This window comes from Pelobates fuscus, chromosome 7, assembly GCF_036172605.1.
Source record: "Pelobates fuscus isolate aPelFus1 chromosome 7, aPelFus1.pri, whole genome shotgun sequence".
In the NCBI taxonomy this organism is placed as follows: domain Eukaryota; kingdom Metazoa; phylum Chordata; class Amphibia; order Anura; family Pelobatidae; genus Pelobates; species Pelobates fuscus.
Genome location: NC_086323.1, coordinates 84,468,109 through 84,489,044, shown reverse-complemented (window position 1 = coordinate 84,489,044; position 20,936 = coordinate 84,468,109). Strand labels below are relative to the sequence as shown.

Below are 20,936 nucleotides of genomic sequence, written 5' to 3'. Positions count from 1 at the left end.
ACGCTTACCAGCTTTTTATACATGCATCGACATGCAGCCCGAGACCCTCACACAAGATGGCGGAGACCACGTGCACACGACCTGCACTCTCGGACGCAGGACAACCAGCAGCCACCATCCGCTCTGGCACACAGGGCACTACCAGGTACAGGCCCAGACACCCGAAGATACTCCTGTCACACGGAGCTCAACAAACACCGCTCACAGATATTGCATGACCGAGAAAAACGCTCACGCTTCATCTGGGCTGGGTGCTCACCGGGAGGAATCCCCCCCCCACAGCCTGCCATACACCCAGGGAGAAGCTAGGGGCCCGGCGGAACCCTGGGCCCACGGTCCTGATGATGGGTCCAATGGCACAAGGGCACGAGTGCCCACCAAGGCCTCAGGCAGAAGACGAGCGACCCTCGGAAGCAGCACAGCCACTACAGAGACCCTGGTCAGCGGCCTAAAAGCAGCGGATGCAAGCGGGACTCTGGGCCCAGATTTGGCCCCCTGTCGCTGGACAACTTAAGGACTAACCTGAGTAGCAGACCACTGGTGGTATTTGCCCCTCTCCATGCTTCCAACAGATCTCCCCTTGCCTAGCTTAGTATATGTACCCCAACCTAACCCTATCAGCCTAAATATCCCCACTCAGCCGACGCTGGGGTAGACAAGCTGGTTTAGCCTATTGGTAACCTTTATAATCTTAGTAACACACACAGCATGATGCCTTAACTGATCCCCATACTATATTAGCTAGACTAACTAAATCGGCTACTCCCTAATAAGTGCTTATGGTACTACCATTAACGTTATCTCCATGCAGGTCACACTGTACTGTAATAATCTTGGGCTCGGGCAGCTATCCTACTGTTGACCCTCGAGAAATACTTGTTATTTAGCCTGACGCAAATTCTCAACGTGTTTAAACTCAAGTCTCAATATAACATTTACTCGCCTGTTTTTGCTAGAAATATACGCTGTCAAGCCATGTGTATCATACATACTGTATTGTAATGGAAAGTTGGCTTGATATAAATTTAACTTGTCGATTCAATCGCCCACAGCATGTATACGGGGTTGTATAGCTTACTGACTCTTTACTTTAATAATCCACATAGCCAGGCGCTGTTTATGGTTGTATCTGTTATGCCGTTATATACCGGTTCTTCACAAAAAATGAGGCTGACGATTCTCTATGACAATATGTATTGTGATGTGACATTCCCAACTTGTACAATTTATTATTGTCTTCCCTTCTTTATTATGTACCCTAAACCAAATATGCCTCAATAAAACAAAGATTGACAAAAAAAAATAATATATGTTTGTGTATATGTGTGTGTGTATATATTACATAGTTACATAGCTGAAAAGAGACTTGCGTCCATCAAGTTCAGCCTTCCTCACATATGTTTTTTGCTGTTGATCCAAAAGAAGGCAAAAAAACCCAGTTTGAAGCACTTCCAATTTTGCAACAAGCTAGGAAAAAAATTCCTTCTTGACCCCAGAATGGCAGTCAGATTTATCCTTGGATCAAGCAGTTATTACCCTACATTGAAAGATTATATCCTTGAATATTCTGTTTTTGCAAGTATGCATCTAGTAGCTGTTTGAACATCTGCATGGACTCTGATAAAACCACTTCTTCAGGCAGAGAATTCCACATCCTGATTGTTCTTACAGTAAAAAAAACCTTCCCTTTGCCTTAGACAAAATCTTCTTTCTTCTAGTCTAAACGCATGACCTCGTGTCCTATGTAAAGTCCGGTTTGTGAATAGATTTCCACACAATGGTTTGTATTGGCCTCGAATATATTTGTATAATGTTATCATATCCCCTCTCAGGCAACGTTTTTCTAAACTAAATAGGTTTAAATTTGTTAACCTTTCTTCATAGCTGATATGTTCCATTCCTTTTATTAATTTTGTAGCCCGCCTCTGCACTTTTTCTAGTGCCATAATATCCTTCTTTAGAACACGTGCCCAAAATGGCACAGCATATTCAATGTGTGGTCTTATCAGTGATTTATAAAGAGGCAAAATGATATTCTCGTAACGAGAATGAATGCCCTTTTTAATGCATGACAATACCCTACTGGCCTTGGCCACTGCTGATTGACATTGCACATTGTTGCATAGTTTGTTGTCTATAACAATTCCCAAGTCCTTTTCGTGTGTTGTTATCCCTAATTCGCTTCCATTAAGGGTATACGTTGCTTGTGTATTCTTTACGCCGAAGTGCATAACTTTGCATTTTTCAACATTAAATTTCATCTGCCATTTGAGTGCCCAGTCCTCCAGTCTATCTAAATCCCTCTGCAGCAAAGTAATATCTTGCTCACATTGTATTATTTTACAAAGTTTTGTGTCATCTGCTAACACTGAAACATGACTTTCAATGCTGTCTTCAAGATCATTTATAAACATGTTAAATAGAAGGGGTCCCAGAGCAGACCCCTGAGGGACACCACTTGCCACCTCTGTCCAGCTTTATATTTGTGTTCGGGGCAACATTGATTATGATATGAAATTGTTGTTAGCAAACCTGTGATAGGAACAAGTCGGTCGAGGTGTGTCGGAACCGACGTATGCTGTACACCAGTAAATAAAGTGGGCCTACACTAGAAGAGTATGGTGAATAAAGGGAGTGGAGGGTGGGGCAGTAGCTAGTCAGACCAAGCATGGTAGGGTAGGGGGGAGTCCCTATTAAAGGTCCATAAGCCCCTCCCACAACTACAGGTCAAGCCTTCCAATTTGTGTTCGGGGCAACACTGATTATAATATGAACTAAGATTGTTGTTAGCAAACCTGTGATAGGAAAAAGTTGGTTGAGGTGTGCCGAAACCGACGTATGCTATAGGCCAGTAAATAAATTGGGCAAAAAGGAATACATTTCATGCTCAAAATACATGTATTGAGTAAAGAACATAATACAACCTAAGTACATTTTAACGAATGTCCTTCGTATTTCCTGTACTGGTTGGGGTATGTATGTTGTATATGCTGATGACATCCAGCGACCTAGAGTTTTAATTACATGGTCTGGAATGTGCTGGCTCGATGCCTTAGATGCGGCCTCTATCCTAAATGAGTGTCCTGAATAAAGGCAAGGGTTCATACCGAGCCTTGTTAACAATAAACGTACGTTGAGGTAGTGAGGATAGTCACGTGAAGTGACAGTAGCGGAAGAGATGCGATATTTGGTACGGTGAGGAGGTAGGAATCAAAAACCTTCACCGGCACCATATATTATTCGTGGGATAGTATGGAATGTTGACCCAGTTGACTCGTTTTGGTCACGGGTAGAGTCAGTATGTAGTGATCTTGATGTTTAATTAGGTAGGAGCTTCGAAGGCAACCTTGTGTGTTGTGTTGGCCACTGATGGTAAATTCCTGTGGCCTCAGGAAGCCATAAAAGGGCAGGTAAATAGCGGTTTCAGAGTTAGTGAGGGCTTTGAAAGGGGCTGAATCTAGCAAATTTTTGGATACCCTTAAGTATAGTCGGATTGGATAGGATGAAAGGAAACTGCCATTGTTGGAAAGTAGAGAAACATATGATGTTGGATGCCAGTCAGGCGTAACTTGATGGTACAGTGAGATGGTACAGTGAGCCTAAATTGAAGGTGGCAAAAAACTGTGGGGGGGGGGGGGGGGGCAAGACATATAATAGAAGTTGATATGTTCCAGTAAAGGGCCTTATATGGGAAGCTGAAGAAGGCATCGCTGTGAAGTTAGGTATTAATGAAATGCTGAATATGGTAGTAGTGAAGTTCGCTCTGAAAGAACAAACATACAGTTAGTAGAAACCAATTAAATCAGCCGTGGCAGGCCCACCATGGCGACTTCAATGAGTATGAGCTAAGCTGGCTCAACTTAAAGATTACATGTTTTAGTATAATAATGATGTCACAATATGTCTGATAGGTGTGGCATCACAACTTATCTATATCCTAATTCATCTATTACTGTAAAACCCTTCAGGCAGAATGTAGGATAGTATGAGGGAAAACAATATCCCATTGGATATCTGAATGTACAGGTGCACATGCTCAATATAGAATTGTGTTATGATCGTATGCGTGCTGAGGACCCTACGAGGGTCAGCTTTCAGTTGATGGCATGGTTCGACAACGTATTTCTAGGTATTCCAGCCTCTCATTTATTTATACCTTAGAGAACACGAGGGCTGAGAACATTGCATGGAGGTTGGTGTTGCTCGAGAAACTCGTGCCTACTCCAGCATCAGCATTGTCCGTATTGGTACGCATAAGCCTGAACAGTTCCGCTTTCCCAGCCGTTGATGGCAAAGGAACATTGCGTCTGCGCAGCTCAGTCGTAATACAAGGAATGGTCCATGACCCGATGGAACCTGATAGGTGTCACCTTTTCGTGTAGGTGCATATTGCACATATAATGCAGTATGTCTCAGATCCCTGTAAGAAGGTGATGACATGTCAGTACTAGGGATTCCTGAGACATACTGCAATATATTAATAATTAGCTTGGATCAGGATCGTTTTACTAGCTGGCTAGCTAGTGCCAAGTGGTCGAGGTGTCAGGGTCTTACCTGAGTTGGGAGTCTGTAGCGCAGATATGTTGCTCACCCTTGCAGATAGCCACAGGCCGAGGTGGTCAGGTAAGAATTCACCTGGCCTGTGGGTCTGTGCACGGGGGCTGTGCAGGATGCAGTACCAAACACGCAGGACAGGCAAGGACTGAAGCAGCAGGATAGTCGAGGGATAGCCGAGGTCAAAGGATGCCAGAGGTCAGAATAAACGAGTCAGAAGCCGGGGTCAATAATACGAAGTAGATAAACAGGAACACTGGTACAAAACAGGAACACAAGATCAAAGACTTGACACTGAGCACAGGGCGAGGCTGGGTTTAAATAGCCTGCTGATGATCGATCAGAGTCAGGTGAGACACAGACAAGTCAAGGTGCAGCCCCCGGTGTAGTAGCCATGCCAGGATGAACAAGACCGGAATCAGTAGTCTCTGTGTAAAACTGCTGTGGCTCAGAGGCAGAAAGCAGGACTAGGATTGATAAGTTCCCCGGTTCAAGTCCCCTTTTGGGAATTCCAGGAGCGACCACGTCTGGCCGTCTGTCTCACAGGTGAGAACCCTGACAGTACCCCCCCCTTTAAAAACGACCTCTGGGCGTAAGTAGGTTCTCCATCGAAATAATCCGCATCTCCAGAGTCACTATCAGAATCCATTGAGTCCCCATAGTGAAAGTCCTCAGTATGGAATCCCTTATTAGCTCGGGATTTCCCAGTACCAGCTTCTGGTACGGCTGACGATCTGTCCAGGTTTTTTAGGTTCCGGGTACAGGTGGCAAGAACGTCCACAACTTCGGCAGGAACAGTGCTCGTAGCTAGCAGTGCTTTTTCGAACACTTCTAGGTCTTTTTTACAGACCGTAGTGCCATTAGAAGCAATGACACAATCCATAGGTAAATCCTTTTCAAGTGGGCAGGAAGTAGTGGTGGTACTACAGGAAGTAACTTTGGTAGTAGATGCAGACGACTCTGGAGCAGGAGGTGTAGTATTTTCCATGGAAGCCAAGCCTGGGCAGGAATAACGGCTCCCTTGTAGCTCTTTAGGCTGATATGCGGTGTACACTGGACGAAGGATATTATTACCCAGTCGGAGAGCTGGAGGTCTAGGAGGGCGAACAGGACAAAGCGTGATGAAGTGCCCTCTTTCTCCACAGTAGAAACACAGACCATGGCTTCTCCTTCGGTCCCTCTCCCTAGGTGTGACTTTGCAGTAGACAAGTCCAATTTGCATAGGTTCCTCAGGGTCAAGTGGAACACAGGATACCTCTGGAGTTTTCCTGGGAACTGGATCATAAGAGGCATCACTGGGGTGTGGTGATGGTACTCGGTTCCTTGGTTACGTAGACTCCGCGATTTTTTAGTAGGTGGAGCTGGCTTGGGCATAGTGGTCTTGCATTGTGAGTCCATAGCAGTAATAAAGGACTCCCAGCTGACAAGGACAGGACTCTTCGTCTGCAACATTTGGTGAGCCCAAACTTTGATGTGTCCAGACAACAGGTTGATAGCCGCTCTGACCCTGATGAATTCTGTGGCATAAGTTCGAGGCTTTAAAGAAAACAACACCTCGCAATCCATCTTGAATGACTGAAAGGACGTGCAGTTACCATCAAATCTGTCGGGCATGATGACAAACGGTTCCGGATAAGCTGGTTCCGGGGCTGGATGTACTGCGCCTTTAAGAAATAAAATTTCTTGCTGCAGCTCCGAAACAATCTGGGCCAGGCTGGACACTTGCTGGAGTGAGGGTGAGCACATCTCTGCGGACTCCATATTGGTCAAGTCTTTTGTCAGGGTCTTACCTGAGTTGGGAGTCTGTAGCGCAGATATGTTGCTCACCCTTGCAGATAGCCACAGGCCGAGGTGGTCAGGTAAGAATTCACCTGGCCTGTGGGTCTGTGCACGGGGGCTGTGCAGGATGCAGTACCAAACACGCAGGACAGGCAAGGACTGAAGCAGCAGGATAGTCGAGGGATAGCCGAGGTCAAAGGATGCCAGAGGTCAGAATAAACGAGTCAGAAGCCGGGGTCAATAATACGAAGTAGATAAACAGGAACACTGGTACAAAACAGGAACACAAGATCAAAGACTTGACACTGAGCACAGGGCGAGGCTGGGTTTAAATACCCTGCTGATGATCGATCAGAGTCAGGTGAGACACAGACAAGTCAAGGTGCAGCCCCCGGTGTAGTAGCCATGCCAGGATGAACAAGACCGGAATCAGTAGTCTCTGTGTAAAGCTGCTGTGGCTCAGAGGCAGAAAGCAGGACTAGGATTGATAAGTTCCCCGGTTCAAGTCCCCTGTTGGGAATTCCAGGAGTGGCCTCTTCTGGCCGTCTGTCTCACAGGTGAGAACCCTGACACGAGGCAATTCACTAGGTAGGTGACAGATGAGGCCCTGCTAGCTTCCAAGTGGGTTGAGAGGCTCTATCTATGCTTTGGCACGAGGGGATTCATGGCCACCGAATGTTGTGGCGGGGTGTTGGCCTCTCGGTGACATTTAAACTATAAGATAGATTGGGTGTGACAATTAAGGCCCTCTCATGTGCGAGGTGGCTAACTATGTTTTGGCCCTGGGGCCATAATACTGCATGCGTGGAGGATGAGCGTTGGCCTTGCGGGACCACTAACTCCAAGGCAGATATGCCAGAAACTTAAAATCTATTGGTCACCTTGATCCCTATAAACCAGTAAAACCTACTTACTAAACAGGTCTATAGTGCGGTGGAGCCATCGTGGCTAAAAACCTGAATTTGTATAAGAGTTAGTGTAGTTCTGTGTGTTATGATTGTAATTGGTAACTGAAATCTTCAGTATCCCCTAAAGGAGACAAAGAGGGGAACGAGAGGTCTATAACCTATGAAAAGAACCGTAACTGACAAAAGGGTGCGAGGTCTGATAAGCAAATGATGCACCAAATTGATAACCTGTAAAATAATATGATTTGATAAGACATAAGGAAATGGATTTTAGCAAGACATCGTGAGTACCACCGTACCCCCATGTACAGGCCCCATGGCGTCTTGGAAAGCCAAAGGACCAAATATCCGCAAACAGGAACTGTAGTGTTAAACCATGCACTCATATTTAGGAAATCTCAAAATATGATTAGACATGAAACAAATATATTTGTAAGGAAAAAACACTGTAAGTAGACTGTGCAGAAATTCATATGTAAATATAGACAGTGTGGCCCAAGGCGTATCGTCTATCATAACTCATCTAATATGCCACATCGAAAGTAATACCTGTTTATGACATTGTGATAACCAGATTGAGGAAATATTACTGCTACATAACTGTAAAATAGCGATATCTGTATATTAGGTGCCTATAAATGTACTACCCAGAACCTAAAACAAGACATTATATTCTTAATCCAAAATCTATAATTGTTTTCAATGGATTGCCCAAACTAGGCGTCGAATTAGCCTGTGGCAGGTTACTCATTACAGGGCATATGAACATAGGTTGTAAAGGCAAAGTGATGCCAGGAGTAGGAAATATGCGTATCCCGATTTGTATCCCCAGTTTCAGGGTGGCTGTGCGGGCTATGTTGGGATTAATGCGGGTGGAGGTAGGATGTGAATCGGAGAATAGTTGTGGAATTTGTGTATGTAACTAAGACATGTTGGTGATGAGATGGTAGAGAACCCGATAGTTATGAATAATCATCTAGTTTATGAAATGGTGAAAAGAACAGAAACTGTATAAAACACTTATAAAACATCATAACATACACACTCACTGAGACCAATAAAACAAGGTGTTGGAAGACAAAATCAAAACGGGAACAGAGGCCTCTAGAATGCCACAGTGGCTGAACAGGCTAGAGGCCATGATGGCCATACAGGGCCGGCCTTAGGGGTGTGCGAGCTGTGCGGCCGCACAGGGCGCCATGTAGCAGGGGGCGCCGTGCGGCCGCAAAGCCGGCCGGGATTTAAAAAAAAAAAAAAAAAATTTTTTTTTTCAAATTTGCAGCGGGGAGGAGCTTACCGTGCGGCGGGGGCGGAACTAAAAGCGCCGGAAAACTGCTGCAGGGGAAGCAGGAAGGAGTCCCTGCTTCCCCACCAAACAGTCACCAGGAGCTGCACTGCCTCCACAATGAACTCCACAGGGATTGTCAGGTGAGTGTGACTCTCTGCCTGTGTTAATTACTGTCTGTGTGTGTATGACTGTCTGCCTCTGTGTGTCTGTGTGTATGACTGTCTGCCTGTGTGTATGACTGTCTGCCTGTGTGTGTCTGTGTGTGTGTGTGTGTGTGTATGACTGTCTGCCTGTGTGTGTCTGTGTGTGTGTGTATGACTGTCTGCCTGTGTGTGTCTGTGTGTGTGTGTATGACTGTCTGCCTCTGTGTGTATGACTGTGTGTGTCTGTGTGTATTACTGTCTGCCTCTGTGTGTGTCTGTGTGTATTACTGTCTGCCTGTGTGTGTCTGTGTGTGTGTATGACTGCCACTGTGTGTCTGTGTGTATTACTGTCTGCCTCTGTGTGTGTGTCTGTGTGTATTACTGTCTGCCTCTGTGTGTGTGATTGTGTGTATGACTGCTTCTGTGTGTATGACTGCTTCTGTGTGTATGACTGCCTCTGTGTGTATGGCTGTCTGCCTCTGTGTGTATGGCTGTCTGCCTGTGTGTGTCTGTGTGTATGACTGTCTGCCTGTGTGTGTCTGTGTGTATGACTGTCTGCGTGTTTGTCTGTGTGTATGACTGTCTGCGTGTGTGTGTATGATTGTCTGCCTCTGTGTGTGTGTATTACTGTCTGTTTGTATGACTGTCTGCCTGTGTGTGTGTGTGTGTGTGAGACTGTCTGCCTTTGTGTGTCTGTGTGTGTGTGTATGACTGTCTTCCTGTGTGTGTGTATGGCTGTCTGACTCTGTGTGTGTGTGTGTGTGTGTGTGTCACATACAACCAATACACGCATATCACACACTGTTAATACACCCATTACAAATATCACACATAGCATACATATCACACACCGTCATCACACCTACTATAACATACACAGACAACACAAACATTACAGCATACATGGATGACGGGGGGGGGCGCTGTTAAGATTTTTCGCACGGGGCGTCTAAATGCCTAAGGCCGGCCCTGTGGCCGTACATAATACATAGGAAAAAACAGGAGATATTAGACATACATTAAAAAGACCTACACCTAGAATGTTAAAGGGGATGATAAATACTTATGCATACACATCTGACATGGAAGATTAGGGTTGAAAGCAACAGCAAATGCTAGAATAATGCTAGAATATCAGTAATATTAGCCTCAGATATAAAACTTCATTGCATAAACTGAACATCACTGAATGATGTTCCTAATACAAAGAAAGTCTGGGTGGTGTTAGAAAGTGAGGGAAAGCAGCAGACAAGAGTTTCAGGTTTAGCTAGCTGTTTAAGATTTTACCCCAATGAAAATTACATAATTAAATGCATGCAAGCTGTCCCTTGGGGCATATCTACTAAACAGTGAATTACCAAAACAATGTTGGCCAAATGAGTACCTGAATACCCAGAGGGCAGACAAACATTAAAATGTAGGGTGACTAACTGAAATGCAGATGATACCGTTTTATGAATTTGAGGTCATTTAGTAAGAAGATTTAAGACATTTAGAAGATATCCCCCTTTACAGAAAAGAAGGAATTTTACATTTATGTGTACAGAGAATGTATATACAAGTTTATATTTTATTTCCTTTACCACATGTAAAGGCCCAAGTTTGGGCCTGACATAAATGTAGATAGTCAGTTGCAACACCTAGCCACATAATTACTAAACAGTGAAGGCTCGAAAAGTGCATGAATGCCCAGGACAGACAAAGAAAACTTTAAAATGTAGAGTGAAATATTAAATTGCAGGGTGACTATGCTATGATAAAAGTCAAAATGGCCTAGTGAGGGCCAAATACAGTAAGCAGAATGAGGCATCGCTGCAAAATACAGTAAGCAGAATGATGCATCATTGCCAAATACAGTAAGAAGAATGAGGCATCGCTGTCAAATACAGTAAGCAGAGTGAGGCATGCTATGTACGATTGAAATAGGCTGAATTTGCGTTACTAGTAAAATTTGCCATGTCCGAATGGCTGAACAAACTAACAAGGTTTTGTTGAAAAACCAACAGGTATAGAAGCCGTGGCTGAGCTGGACGCAGCAGTGCCCCATGAGCTTCTAATGAGGTGGCTGTTTACTAGAATGAGGTAAACCAAATACTTGCGTGGGCCACACTAGGCCAAGACCAGCTTGTTTGGAGTTTAGGCAGTTTGTGTTGATGACCTTTGAACTGGAAGTAGATGATTCTGTACTTAACCAGACAGTCTCATTAGCCTGCAGCTCCTCAGACAAATCACAGTGGGGTAGGGAAGGGGGTAGTCACTTTTAAAGGTCCATAAGCCCCTCTCACAACTTCAGGCCATGCCTTCCTATATGTATATATATATATATATATATATACACACTCACACACACAGTTGTAATCAAATGTATTCAACACCACCCCCGGGTTAGCCCCCCCATATTGCGAATTTTAAGAAAACATTATTCCATTTGTTAGATCTTTGTTAGATCAGGTTTGATCAACAATTTTTTTTCGTTAGATCTACTCTAAAATATGCAATATTAACAATCATTGTCAGGGGGTGCTAACCCGTAGCCAGCCCCCCTCAACAAAAATTTGTACAAAATGTTGTTGATTATGATAGCTCTACGTTAGATCAGGTTTGATCAGGCAAAATTTGTGTTCGATCTAGTCTAATTACTGAGATATTGCATATATAATTAGGGGGGGCTGGCCCCCCCTCAACTGAAATTTGGACAAAATGTTACTGATTTTGGTAGATATTCATTAGATCAGGTTTGATCAACAGTTTTTTTTGTTAGATCTATCACGCAAGAGGCGGTATTCATTACTTAACTTTGTGGGCGTGACTACGGGTTAGCCCCACCTCAAGTGAATTATTTTTTTTTTTTATTGATTTTGGTAGATATTCGTTAGATCAGTTAAGATCAACTTTTTTTTCGTTAGATCTATCTCGCAAGAGGCGGTATTCACTACTTAACTTTGTGAGCGTGACTAGGGGTTAGCCCCCCCTCAAGCGAAATTATTTTTTTTTTTGATTGATTTTGGTAGATATTCGTTAGATCAGGTAAGATCAACAGTTTTTTTTGTTAGATCTATCACGCAAGAGGCGGTATTCACTACTTAACTTTGTGGGCGTGACTACGGGTTAGCCCCCCCTCAAGCGAAATTTTTTTTTTTTTTATTGATTTTGGTAGATATTCGTTAGATCAGGTAAGATCAACAGTTTTTTTTGTTAGATCTATCAAGCAAGAGGCGGCATTCACTACTTAACTTTGTGGGCATGACTAGGGGTTAGCCTTCCCCCTCAAGCGAAATGTAAAAAAATTACAGCTGTTTGCAATGAACACATCAAACAAAAGCAATTAAAATAGCTCCACACAATGAATGCATCAGGTTGTCACCTCAAATTTAGCTAAAAATGCAACTTATAATTAAAATTATTATTCAACCCATTCATGGCAAGCATCTTTAGTACTTTAAAGGCACCCTTTTGATGTTATAACCTGATGCACATGAGCTGCTGTGACTTATTCATATGATTTTGGGTGATTTAGAGATTACTTTTCTTGTGCTTTTGTGTCAGTAGTTGTGTACGTATTGGAGTTCTGGCATGGAAATCTTCTGCGTTTAGCACACGCTTTACTGTGCTCAATGAAACCTCAGTGCCTGTTGCCACAAAGTCTTACTGCAGGATTTTTGTAGTCACTCGATGATTTTTCACAACCAGCCTTCTCAGAAATCTGGTTACATAGAAACATGGTTGCAGCTATTGAATCCATTGCTTCCTTTTTTCGCCCCGTCCAGGTAGTTAACCACTGTTCCTTCAACTTTGAACTTGCCGTCAGTGCTGTCGCTATCTTTTTGTATCATGTTCCTTGTTTGTGAAGGGCAATGATCTCTTCTCTTAACTTTGTGGACTATTTTATTTTACTTAGCCATATTTTGAACATGCCATCAAACATGACACTCAACAAACCCTTAGTCAGTTCAGGCATTTCAAGTGTCCCAGCTCAGGCACACCTGGTGTAACTAATGAAGCTCTTGGTTAGTTGCATCAAGTGTGCTTGAGACAACACTTGTTTTACATTTTTGTGCTGTTTGAGGTAATCTATTCAGGGGGTTGAATCATTTTGAGACTGGATAAGTCATTATAAGCTGGATTTTCAGTTGCGTTGAGCTATTTCAATTGCTTTAGTTTGATTTGTTCATTGCAAACAGCTGGAAGTCTGAAAACTGAGATAGGTGAATTATTGGATGGATGAGACGAGGGTAAGAGGCTCAGAGGTGTGCCAGGGAAAGCAAATTCACAAAGTTTATGGTAAGTATATACAATTGTGTTACATACTTTTCAAACTTGCCTTGCTTTATTAGAGTTTCTATATTTGTGTAAAAGGATGTGTTTGCATATTTATAAAAATATCAAGTGATACATGTCCCTTTAAAGCTAAATTCAGAGCTCCACAGTTTTTATCAATCATAAACATAACCATATACAAAGGGGGGTGGGGGTGGGGGTGTCAGCATGTAAGCTGAACATGTGATAATTATCTGTATATTAATACTTGCAATATTATTAGTTATGCAAATGTCTAATTTCTATATATACAAGTTGAATTTTGTATTTATATTTCCCACTTATTTAAGCAAGTCCATAACAAGTGTTAAGAAAAACATGTGCAATGAAAGACTGCTTTATATTCTTTGCATAGCGATAAGTATGGTTTTCAAAGGTTGAGGATAGAGTGGCAATGTAGTAGGGGTAGTCACATACAAAAAACTCTTTAACATCGATCCTAAACCCTCTGCAAATATGGTGAGGATGTATTAAAGAGATAGTTGTTCCAATTATTCTAGTGACAGTAGTTCTAAATGTCTTTATGTCTAAATGACCCCTGCCTCAATTAAAGGGACACTATAGTCACCTGAACAACTTTAGCTTAATGCAGCAGTTTTGGGATATAGAACATGCCCCTGCAGCCTCACTGCTCAATCCTCTGCCATTTAGGAGTTGAATCCCTTTGTTTAAGAACCCTAGTCACACCTCACTGCATGTGACTTGCACAGCCTTCCATAAAAACTTCCTGTAAAGAGAGCCCTATTTAGGCTTTCTTTATTGCAAGTTCTGTTTAATTAAGATTTTCTTATCCCCTGCTATGTTAATAGCTTGCTAGACCCTGCAAGAGCCTCCTGTATGTGATTAAAGTTCAATTTAGAGATTGAGATACAATTATTTAAGGCAAATTACATCTGTTTGAAAGTGAAACCAGTTTTTTTCATGCAGGCTCTGTCAATCATAGCCAGGGGAGGTGTGGCTAGGGCTGCATAAACGGAAACAAAGTGATTTAACTCCTAAATGACAGTGAATTGAGCAGTGAAATTGCAGGGGAATGATCTATACACCAAAACTGCTTTATTTAGCTAAAGTAACTTAGGTGACTATAGTGTTCCTTTAAATAAACCCCAAATTGCAAATACCAGGAATAGCATATTTTTAAGAATACCCCATACACGCTGTAATCAACTTACCATTCTGGCTTAATGTCATAGAAACCATGATCAAATTGGTCATTCATATATTTTTCACATAAGAATCGTGATAGAGCAGGTGGCCCAGTAAGTTGGATCCAGTTTTGGAAACGAGTTATGAAACTTAAATCAAAAGGATATCCATCTCGTCCAAGGCGTCGAAACATGCAAACACCTCTTTTTGAGCTTAAATATACCTGCATGGCAAGTTAGAGACAGAAGAGTTATGAGCGAGTAACCAGGTGGCAGTGACATTATCCATTTACTTTAACTTGCATGTAGGATCACTGAATGTGTACGTCAGTTGCTATAAATGTCACAAATTAATTGTAAAATGTAAAGCAAAACTAAAAACAGGCAGATAGCAACAAAACTATTTAAAAGTGAGATGAAAATTCTATATGTATTCACAACTGCTAACCTGAGTTTTATAATTAAACCTAACACCATCAAACAAGAGTCATTATAGGGTTTTGTGAAAGTGTAAGTGATAATAAAAAAAAAAAATCAGAGACCGGACATACTAGGGCGAAAGACAGAATAATAGTCTGCTGTGTGAGCAGCAGATAGAACATCAAAAAATGTTTGTCGTTCCCAGAACCTCCTTGTACCTGTGAAGGACCAGGTGACCTGGCTACCTAAAATTAAGATGAACATGAGTCACAATGATCCCTCATAATCAGCTAACACAGCAGATAATCTAGTCAAGTTTCCATATGAATGGTAAAATTGTTAAATAATTAAGGAAACAGACCCAGTCTTATTTGGAATTCATTATTATGAAGCTACCATGCTGGATGAAAAGCATATGGTGGTAAATATGATGAGCATATCTGATGAACAGAAGTAGTGTAACTAGGAATCACAGGGCCCTGGTGCAAGAATCATTACATTTACATTCTCACTGTTACACATACACTGACATACACTCACTGACAGACACGCAGTCATTGGCACACCAACTGTTTCCCATTTTCAGTGACAGAAATGTACAGACAGGCATACACTGGCATCCACTGGCAGACAAACACACTCACTGATCCACACTGAAAGACATACACTCTCACTGATAGACACTCACTGACAAGCACACAATCTCACTGACAAACACACACTAACTGACAGATACACACACACACACTATCACTGATTGGACACACACTTGCTGACAGACATGCATATACACTGACAAACACACACACTCACTGACAGATACATACCCGGAACCGTTTCTGACCCACACAGCGCGCCGCACATCGAGAGGCCCCCTCCTCTGTCATGAGAGGTAAAACAGCCGGGAGGGGGGCCATGTGTCTGAATGTGTACACAGCTGGCACTACTTTCGCCTAGGGTGCCCTCTCTGTGAGGGAAGATACTTAGTACTGTTGTCTATTCTACCTCTACTCTTGTTTGGGAGGAAGGCGGGGGGAGACATGGATGGAAGGCGTAAAGAGGTATGGAGGGGTAGAAATTAAAGGGATAGGGGATAAGGATGGAAGAGCTAGGGAGGTATGATGGGAGATATATGGATGAAAGGGGAAGGGAGATATGGACGGAAGCGATATATGAATGGAAGGGGTAGGGAGGTATGGGGGAGAGATAGGGAAATATTGATGGAAGAGGGAGGGAGACATCAGGGAAGAGATATGAATTGAAGGGGGTGGGAGACATGGGGAAGAGATATGGATTGAAGGGAGGAGGAAGACATAGGGGAGAGAGAATAATTGAAGGTAAGAGGTAGACATGGTGAGGGAGATGGATGGAAGGGGAAAGGGAGACATGGGAGTAGAGATATAGATAGTAGGGAGGGAGGTATGGATGAAAGAGGTCAGGGAGACATGGGGGAGAGATATAGATGAAATGGGGGAGGGAGATATGGGGTGGGACATGTGGATGAAATGGGGGAGAGACATGTCAGGGAGGGGAACAGAGCCATGGATGGAAAGGAGATAGTAATGAGTTGAGTGTGCAGCTATACCTTACTCTGAATGGAGAATGCAGAAGACCGAGCAGAGCGGCATTGATACAGCTCCTCGCTAAGGGCGCTACAGACCCTAGGTGCACCTCTGCTCACTGCCCATCTACAGCTCCCCTCAAGAAACAATATATATCAGCAGAGTAGGTGCATGCCTTTCAGGTAAGCGGGTGACTACTCTGCCTTACTGAATATCCCACTTTGGATGGGAACCCTAAGGTGGAAAGCCGGACAGCTCACTGGCCCCTCATGACAAGCAGAACACAGAGCGCCTGGCCGCACTCATGACCTCTGCGACCATGGTAATTCTGCCACTGAAAGATCTCCTCAACAAGATCCAGTATAGTTGTGAACAAAACAGTGACAGGAAATTGGTAGCAAATTCCAACACATGACCAGGCACACACTGGAGGCAATATATAAAAATGAACACACCTGACATCAAATACACAATAACAATCTTTATTTAATTAAGCTAATGTAATATATATGCACAGGTATGTACAAATCACACAAGAGTATGCATGAGGATAATTCATATATTTATACATTATTGAATTGAACTTAATAGGTATCATACATGAATTGTCCATTAATGCAAAAGTGCAAAAACTGAAAAAATTATAACAATGCATACCGTGAAGAAACTGCTGTATAAAATAAAGCTTTACCTAGTTTTTGTGACAGAGGGACACCATAACCACCCAATGTTTTGGCTCCACAGGCATTTGTCAAGGCTTGCTATCCTCTTACACCAAAAAGGTCTGGAGGCAGGTGGTGGCTAAAATATGTAAATTATGATCTTTCTGTGTATATGTATGTGTTTGTATATGTGTGTATGTGTTATTTGTGTGCATATCTGTGTGTGTATATGTGGTATCTGTTCATATGTGTGTATGTGTCAGCGTGTATATGTGTTATCTGTGTGTATGTGTGTGCATACGTGTTATCTGTGTGTGTCAGCGTGTATCTGTGTATCTGTGTGTTTGAGTCATTGAGTCTGTGTATGAGTCTGTGTGTGTATGAGTCTGTGTGTGTTTCAGTGCATACCAAACACCAACTCTACATGCAATCATATTCAAAAACAAACTCTACATACAAGCATATTTAAACATAAACACTAAACACAAGTACACCATTGCAAATAAATAGCAACAGTACATACAAACATACAACAGCATTCAAATGCTTACTCTACACAAAAATACATACATTCTAACACACAAAACATGCTTACATCCAAGCACAAGCACTACTCTGAAATAGATCTTTAAATAATATTACAATTTGCTGTATGATATTTACTGTATATTTATATTGCAAAATAGAGCAAGTCCTACCTGTGAGGCTTTGGTACAAAGTTCAGAAGCGAGATCAGCTCCGCTGTTACCCAGTCCTATAATCAACACTTTTTTACCATCAAATTCCATTGGTTCCTTGTATTCTCGACTATGTAGAATTTTCCCCTTAAACTTGTTAATATCTTTGAGAAAATAACATTTGAAATTAGTAACATTCAACAAAAAACTAGTACGATTACAGTGTGATGTGTCCTCTTGAGTAAGTATGGCACTGCAAAAGTAGCACCTATCCATAAAAGTGGTGTCAATACTTTGGTATTTAACTATTGCCAGATATCATTGTTCCCCGTATTGTAAAAAATGCATCCAGATGCAACTATGTGAATATTATCAACAATCAAACTATCTGACCCCTGATCAATTAGGATTTTCAAACAACTCACTCAACTTCAACTGCCCTCTTAAAAGTTTGCAACAACATCCAAACTGGCATGGAACAAGGAGACTTAACTGGAGCTATTTTCATTGATTTTGCCAAGGTCTTTGACAGAGTAGACCATGGCATTCTTTTGCAAAAACTTAAAAACGTAGGCATTGGTGATCGTCCGCTAACCTGGTTTCGATCATATGTTTCAGACCGATTGAAATATGTGGCCATATCTGATAGCGCCTCCCTCCCTCTTCCAGTCACGTGTAGTGTTCACCAAGGCTCCATACTGGGCCCCCTGCTATTCACATTATTTCTAAATGGTCTGCCTAACATCTGCAAATTTTACACATGTATCCAGACGACACTGTAATCTACGCTAGTAAACGCAATCTACCACAACTTCAAGCTGTGCTCCAAAACCAATTCTCAGCGGTAGAAAAGTGGATAGTGGAAAACAAACTCTTCCGTAACACTGACAAAACAGTTACAATGATCTTTGGAACTTTACCTAAATAATGTAAACTACAAAATCAACAACTATGTATCAGAACAAATTCAAATAGCACACTGACAGCAGTCTGTTCTTATAAATATCTAGATATGCTATCCTTTGGCCTTCACATTAAAAAAAATATCTTCAAAACTTTACCCAAAACTAGGTGCCTGTACAGAAATAAATCCTGCCTAAGCCCTACAGTAGTGATGTCGCGAACATAAAATTTTCGGTTCGCGAACGGCAAACGCAAACTTCCGCAAATGTTTTCGCGAACTGGCGAACCGGGCGAAGCGCCATAGACTTCAATGGGCAAGCAAATTTTAAAACCCACAGGGACTCTTTCTGGCCACAATAGTGATGGAAAAGTTGTTTCAATGGGACTAACACCTGGACTGTGGCATGCCAGAGGGGGGTCCATGGCAAAACTCCCATGGAAAATTACACAGTTGATGCAGAGTCTGATTTTAATCCATAAAGGGCATAAATCACCTAGCATTCCTAAATCACAATGGAACTGGATTGACACCTGACATATGACATATTGACACCTTGACATATGGATTGACACCTGTCGTCAGAGACCCTGATTCACACTGACACAGAGCAGAATAGGGACTGTTCCCCCTACATAGGGTCACTTGGCAGATATGGATTGACACCTGTCCTCAGGGACCCTGATACACACTGACACAGAGCAGAATAGGGACTGTTCCTCCTACATAGGGTCACTTGGCAGATATGGATTGACACATGTCCTCAGGGACCCTGATACACACTGACACAGAGCAGAATAGGGAATATTCACTAAATGCCAAACATTGTTATACAGGGGAATATTCAGCAAATAAGGATAAGGGGGGGACCTACTGTCTTCCTCCCGGCCCCCACCCCTGCGCGGTGGGTGGGGGCCATAAATCACAATGGGGGAGGAACTGTCCTCCCGCCCGCCCCCACCCATGAGCGGTGGATGGGGGCCATAAAAATAATGATGTTGTATCAATCAGGTAGTGTAAGGGTTACGCCCGCTTCACAGCGACAGACCAAACTCCACCGTTTAACGCACCGCAAACAACCGCAAACAGTCCATTTGCACAACCGCAAACTCCCCATTTGCACAAGGTTGGATACCAAGCTAGCCATGTCCCGTTCCTTGTCCTCACTGATGTCATTGAAGGTCTCTTGCTCCACCCAGACATGTACAACACCAAGGGTCCCCGAAAGGTGACAACAAGCCCCCTGGGATGCCTGCTGTGTTTGGTCTTCCACCTCCTCAAAGCCACCTTCCTCTGACTCCTCTTCTTCAGACTCCTCTCTCTGCGTTGCCTCTCTCTGCGTTATTATAAGGTGTGTTAAGTAGTACTATTCTTATCAGTTTAATCCCTGTTACGAGTAGAGGACTATTTCCTTGTTTCGCCAAACCCCTTCAAAGATGGAAAAAGCGGTATGAGTGGAAGAAACGAGGAAATGTGGTCAGGTGGTGGTGCCAGCCCCACTGAGGGCTTGTACCCAGGTATGCTAATAAACTGAAAAAAGAAAAAATCTCCCAAGAAGGAGATCTAAAACTGGCATAGGAAAAGGTTAGACAACTATAATAAAGTGATAACTACAAATCCTAGTGAGCATAGGTGTATAATAGAGGGAGAAAGGGAAAGCAGAGTAATGCTTCCTAATACCGTGGTTAGTACCCTTTGTTAAAGTAAATTGAGTAATGGACAAAAGTCTTTATTGTATCATTTATAAATAACAAAGGGATACTATACTCATTCCCCTATAGTGGCTAATTGTGTAACAATGGTAATACTATTACCTATTAGATAATATTGCCAGGGGCAAGGAAATTCCCTCTAAATAGATGGGTATAGGCAGAGAGTATGGAGACCGGAGTGATGCTGTCATAAAAAGTGTCAATAAGGTGATATAAAGTTAAATGTATCACATACACACAGCCACCATTTCTCTTAGCTAGTTGACATCACCCTTATACGCTGTGTAAAGCATACTTTTTAATTTATTATGCAAATGCTGCATCCTTTCCGACTTGTTGTAATTTTGTAACATTTGGTAACACTTTCTGCTTATACCAGGGGTCTAGTAGCGTGGACACCCAGTACAGGTCGTTCTCCTTCAGCCTTTTTATACGAGGGTCCCTCAACAGGCACGACAGCATGAAAGACCCCATTTGCACAAGGTTGGATGCCGAGCTACTCATTTCCCGTTCCTCCTCCTCAGTGATCTCAATGAAGGTATGTTCTTCCCCCCAGCCACGTACAACATCACGGGTACCAGATAGGTGACAACGAGCACCCTGGGATGCCTGTTGTGGTTGGTCTTCCTCCTCCTCCTCAAAGCCACATTCCTCCTCTGACTCCTCTTCCTCACAATCCTCTTCCAGCGTTGCCGCAGGTCCAGCAAGCAATGCTGATAAGGCTGTTTCTGGTGGTGATGGTGACCACAACTCTTCCTCTTCCTCTTCACGCTCATCTACGGCCTGATCCAGCACTCTTCGCAGGGCACGCTCCAGGAAGCAAACAAATGGTATGATGTCGCTGATGGTGCCTTCGGTGCGACTGACT

General features: G+C 42.9%; 1 protein-coding gene across 1 annotated transcript in view; it reads right to left on the bottom strand.

Moving 5' to 3' along the window:
• LOC134568698 (dimethylaniline monooxygenase [N-oxide-forming] 2-like) overlaps positions 1 to 20,936 on the bottom strand; it is a 43,019-nt gene that overhangs the window by 8,483 nt on the left and 13,600 nt on the right. Inside the window, exons 4-5 of the mRNA XM_063427350.1 lie at positions 17,477 to 17,619; positions 14,162 to 14,358 (exon numbers count right to left, since the gene is read on the bottom strand). Coding sequence (XP_063283420.1) covers positions 14,162 to 14,358; positions 17,477 to 17,619 — 340 coding nt within the window. The remainder of the gene's footprint in view (positions 1 to 14,161; positions 14,359 to 17,476; positions 17,620 to 20,936) is intronic.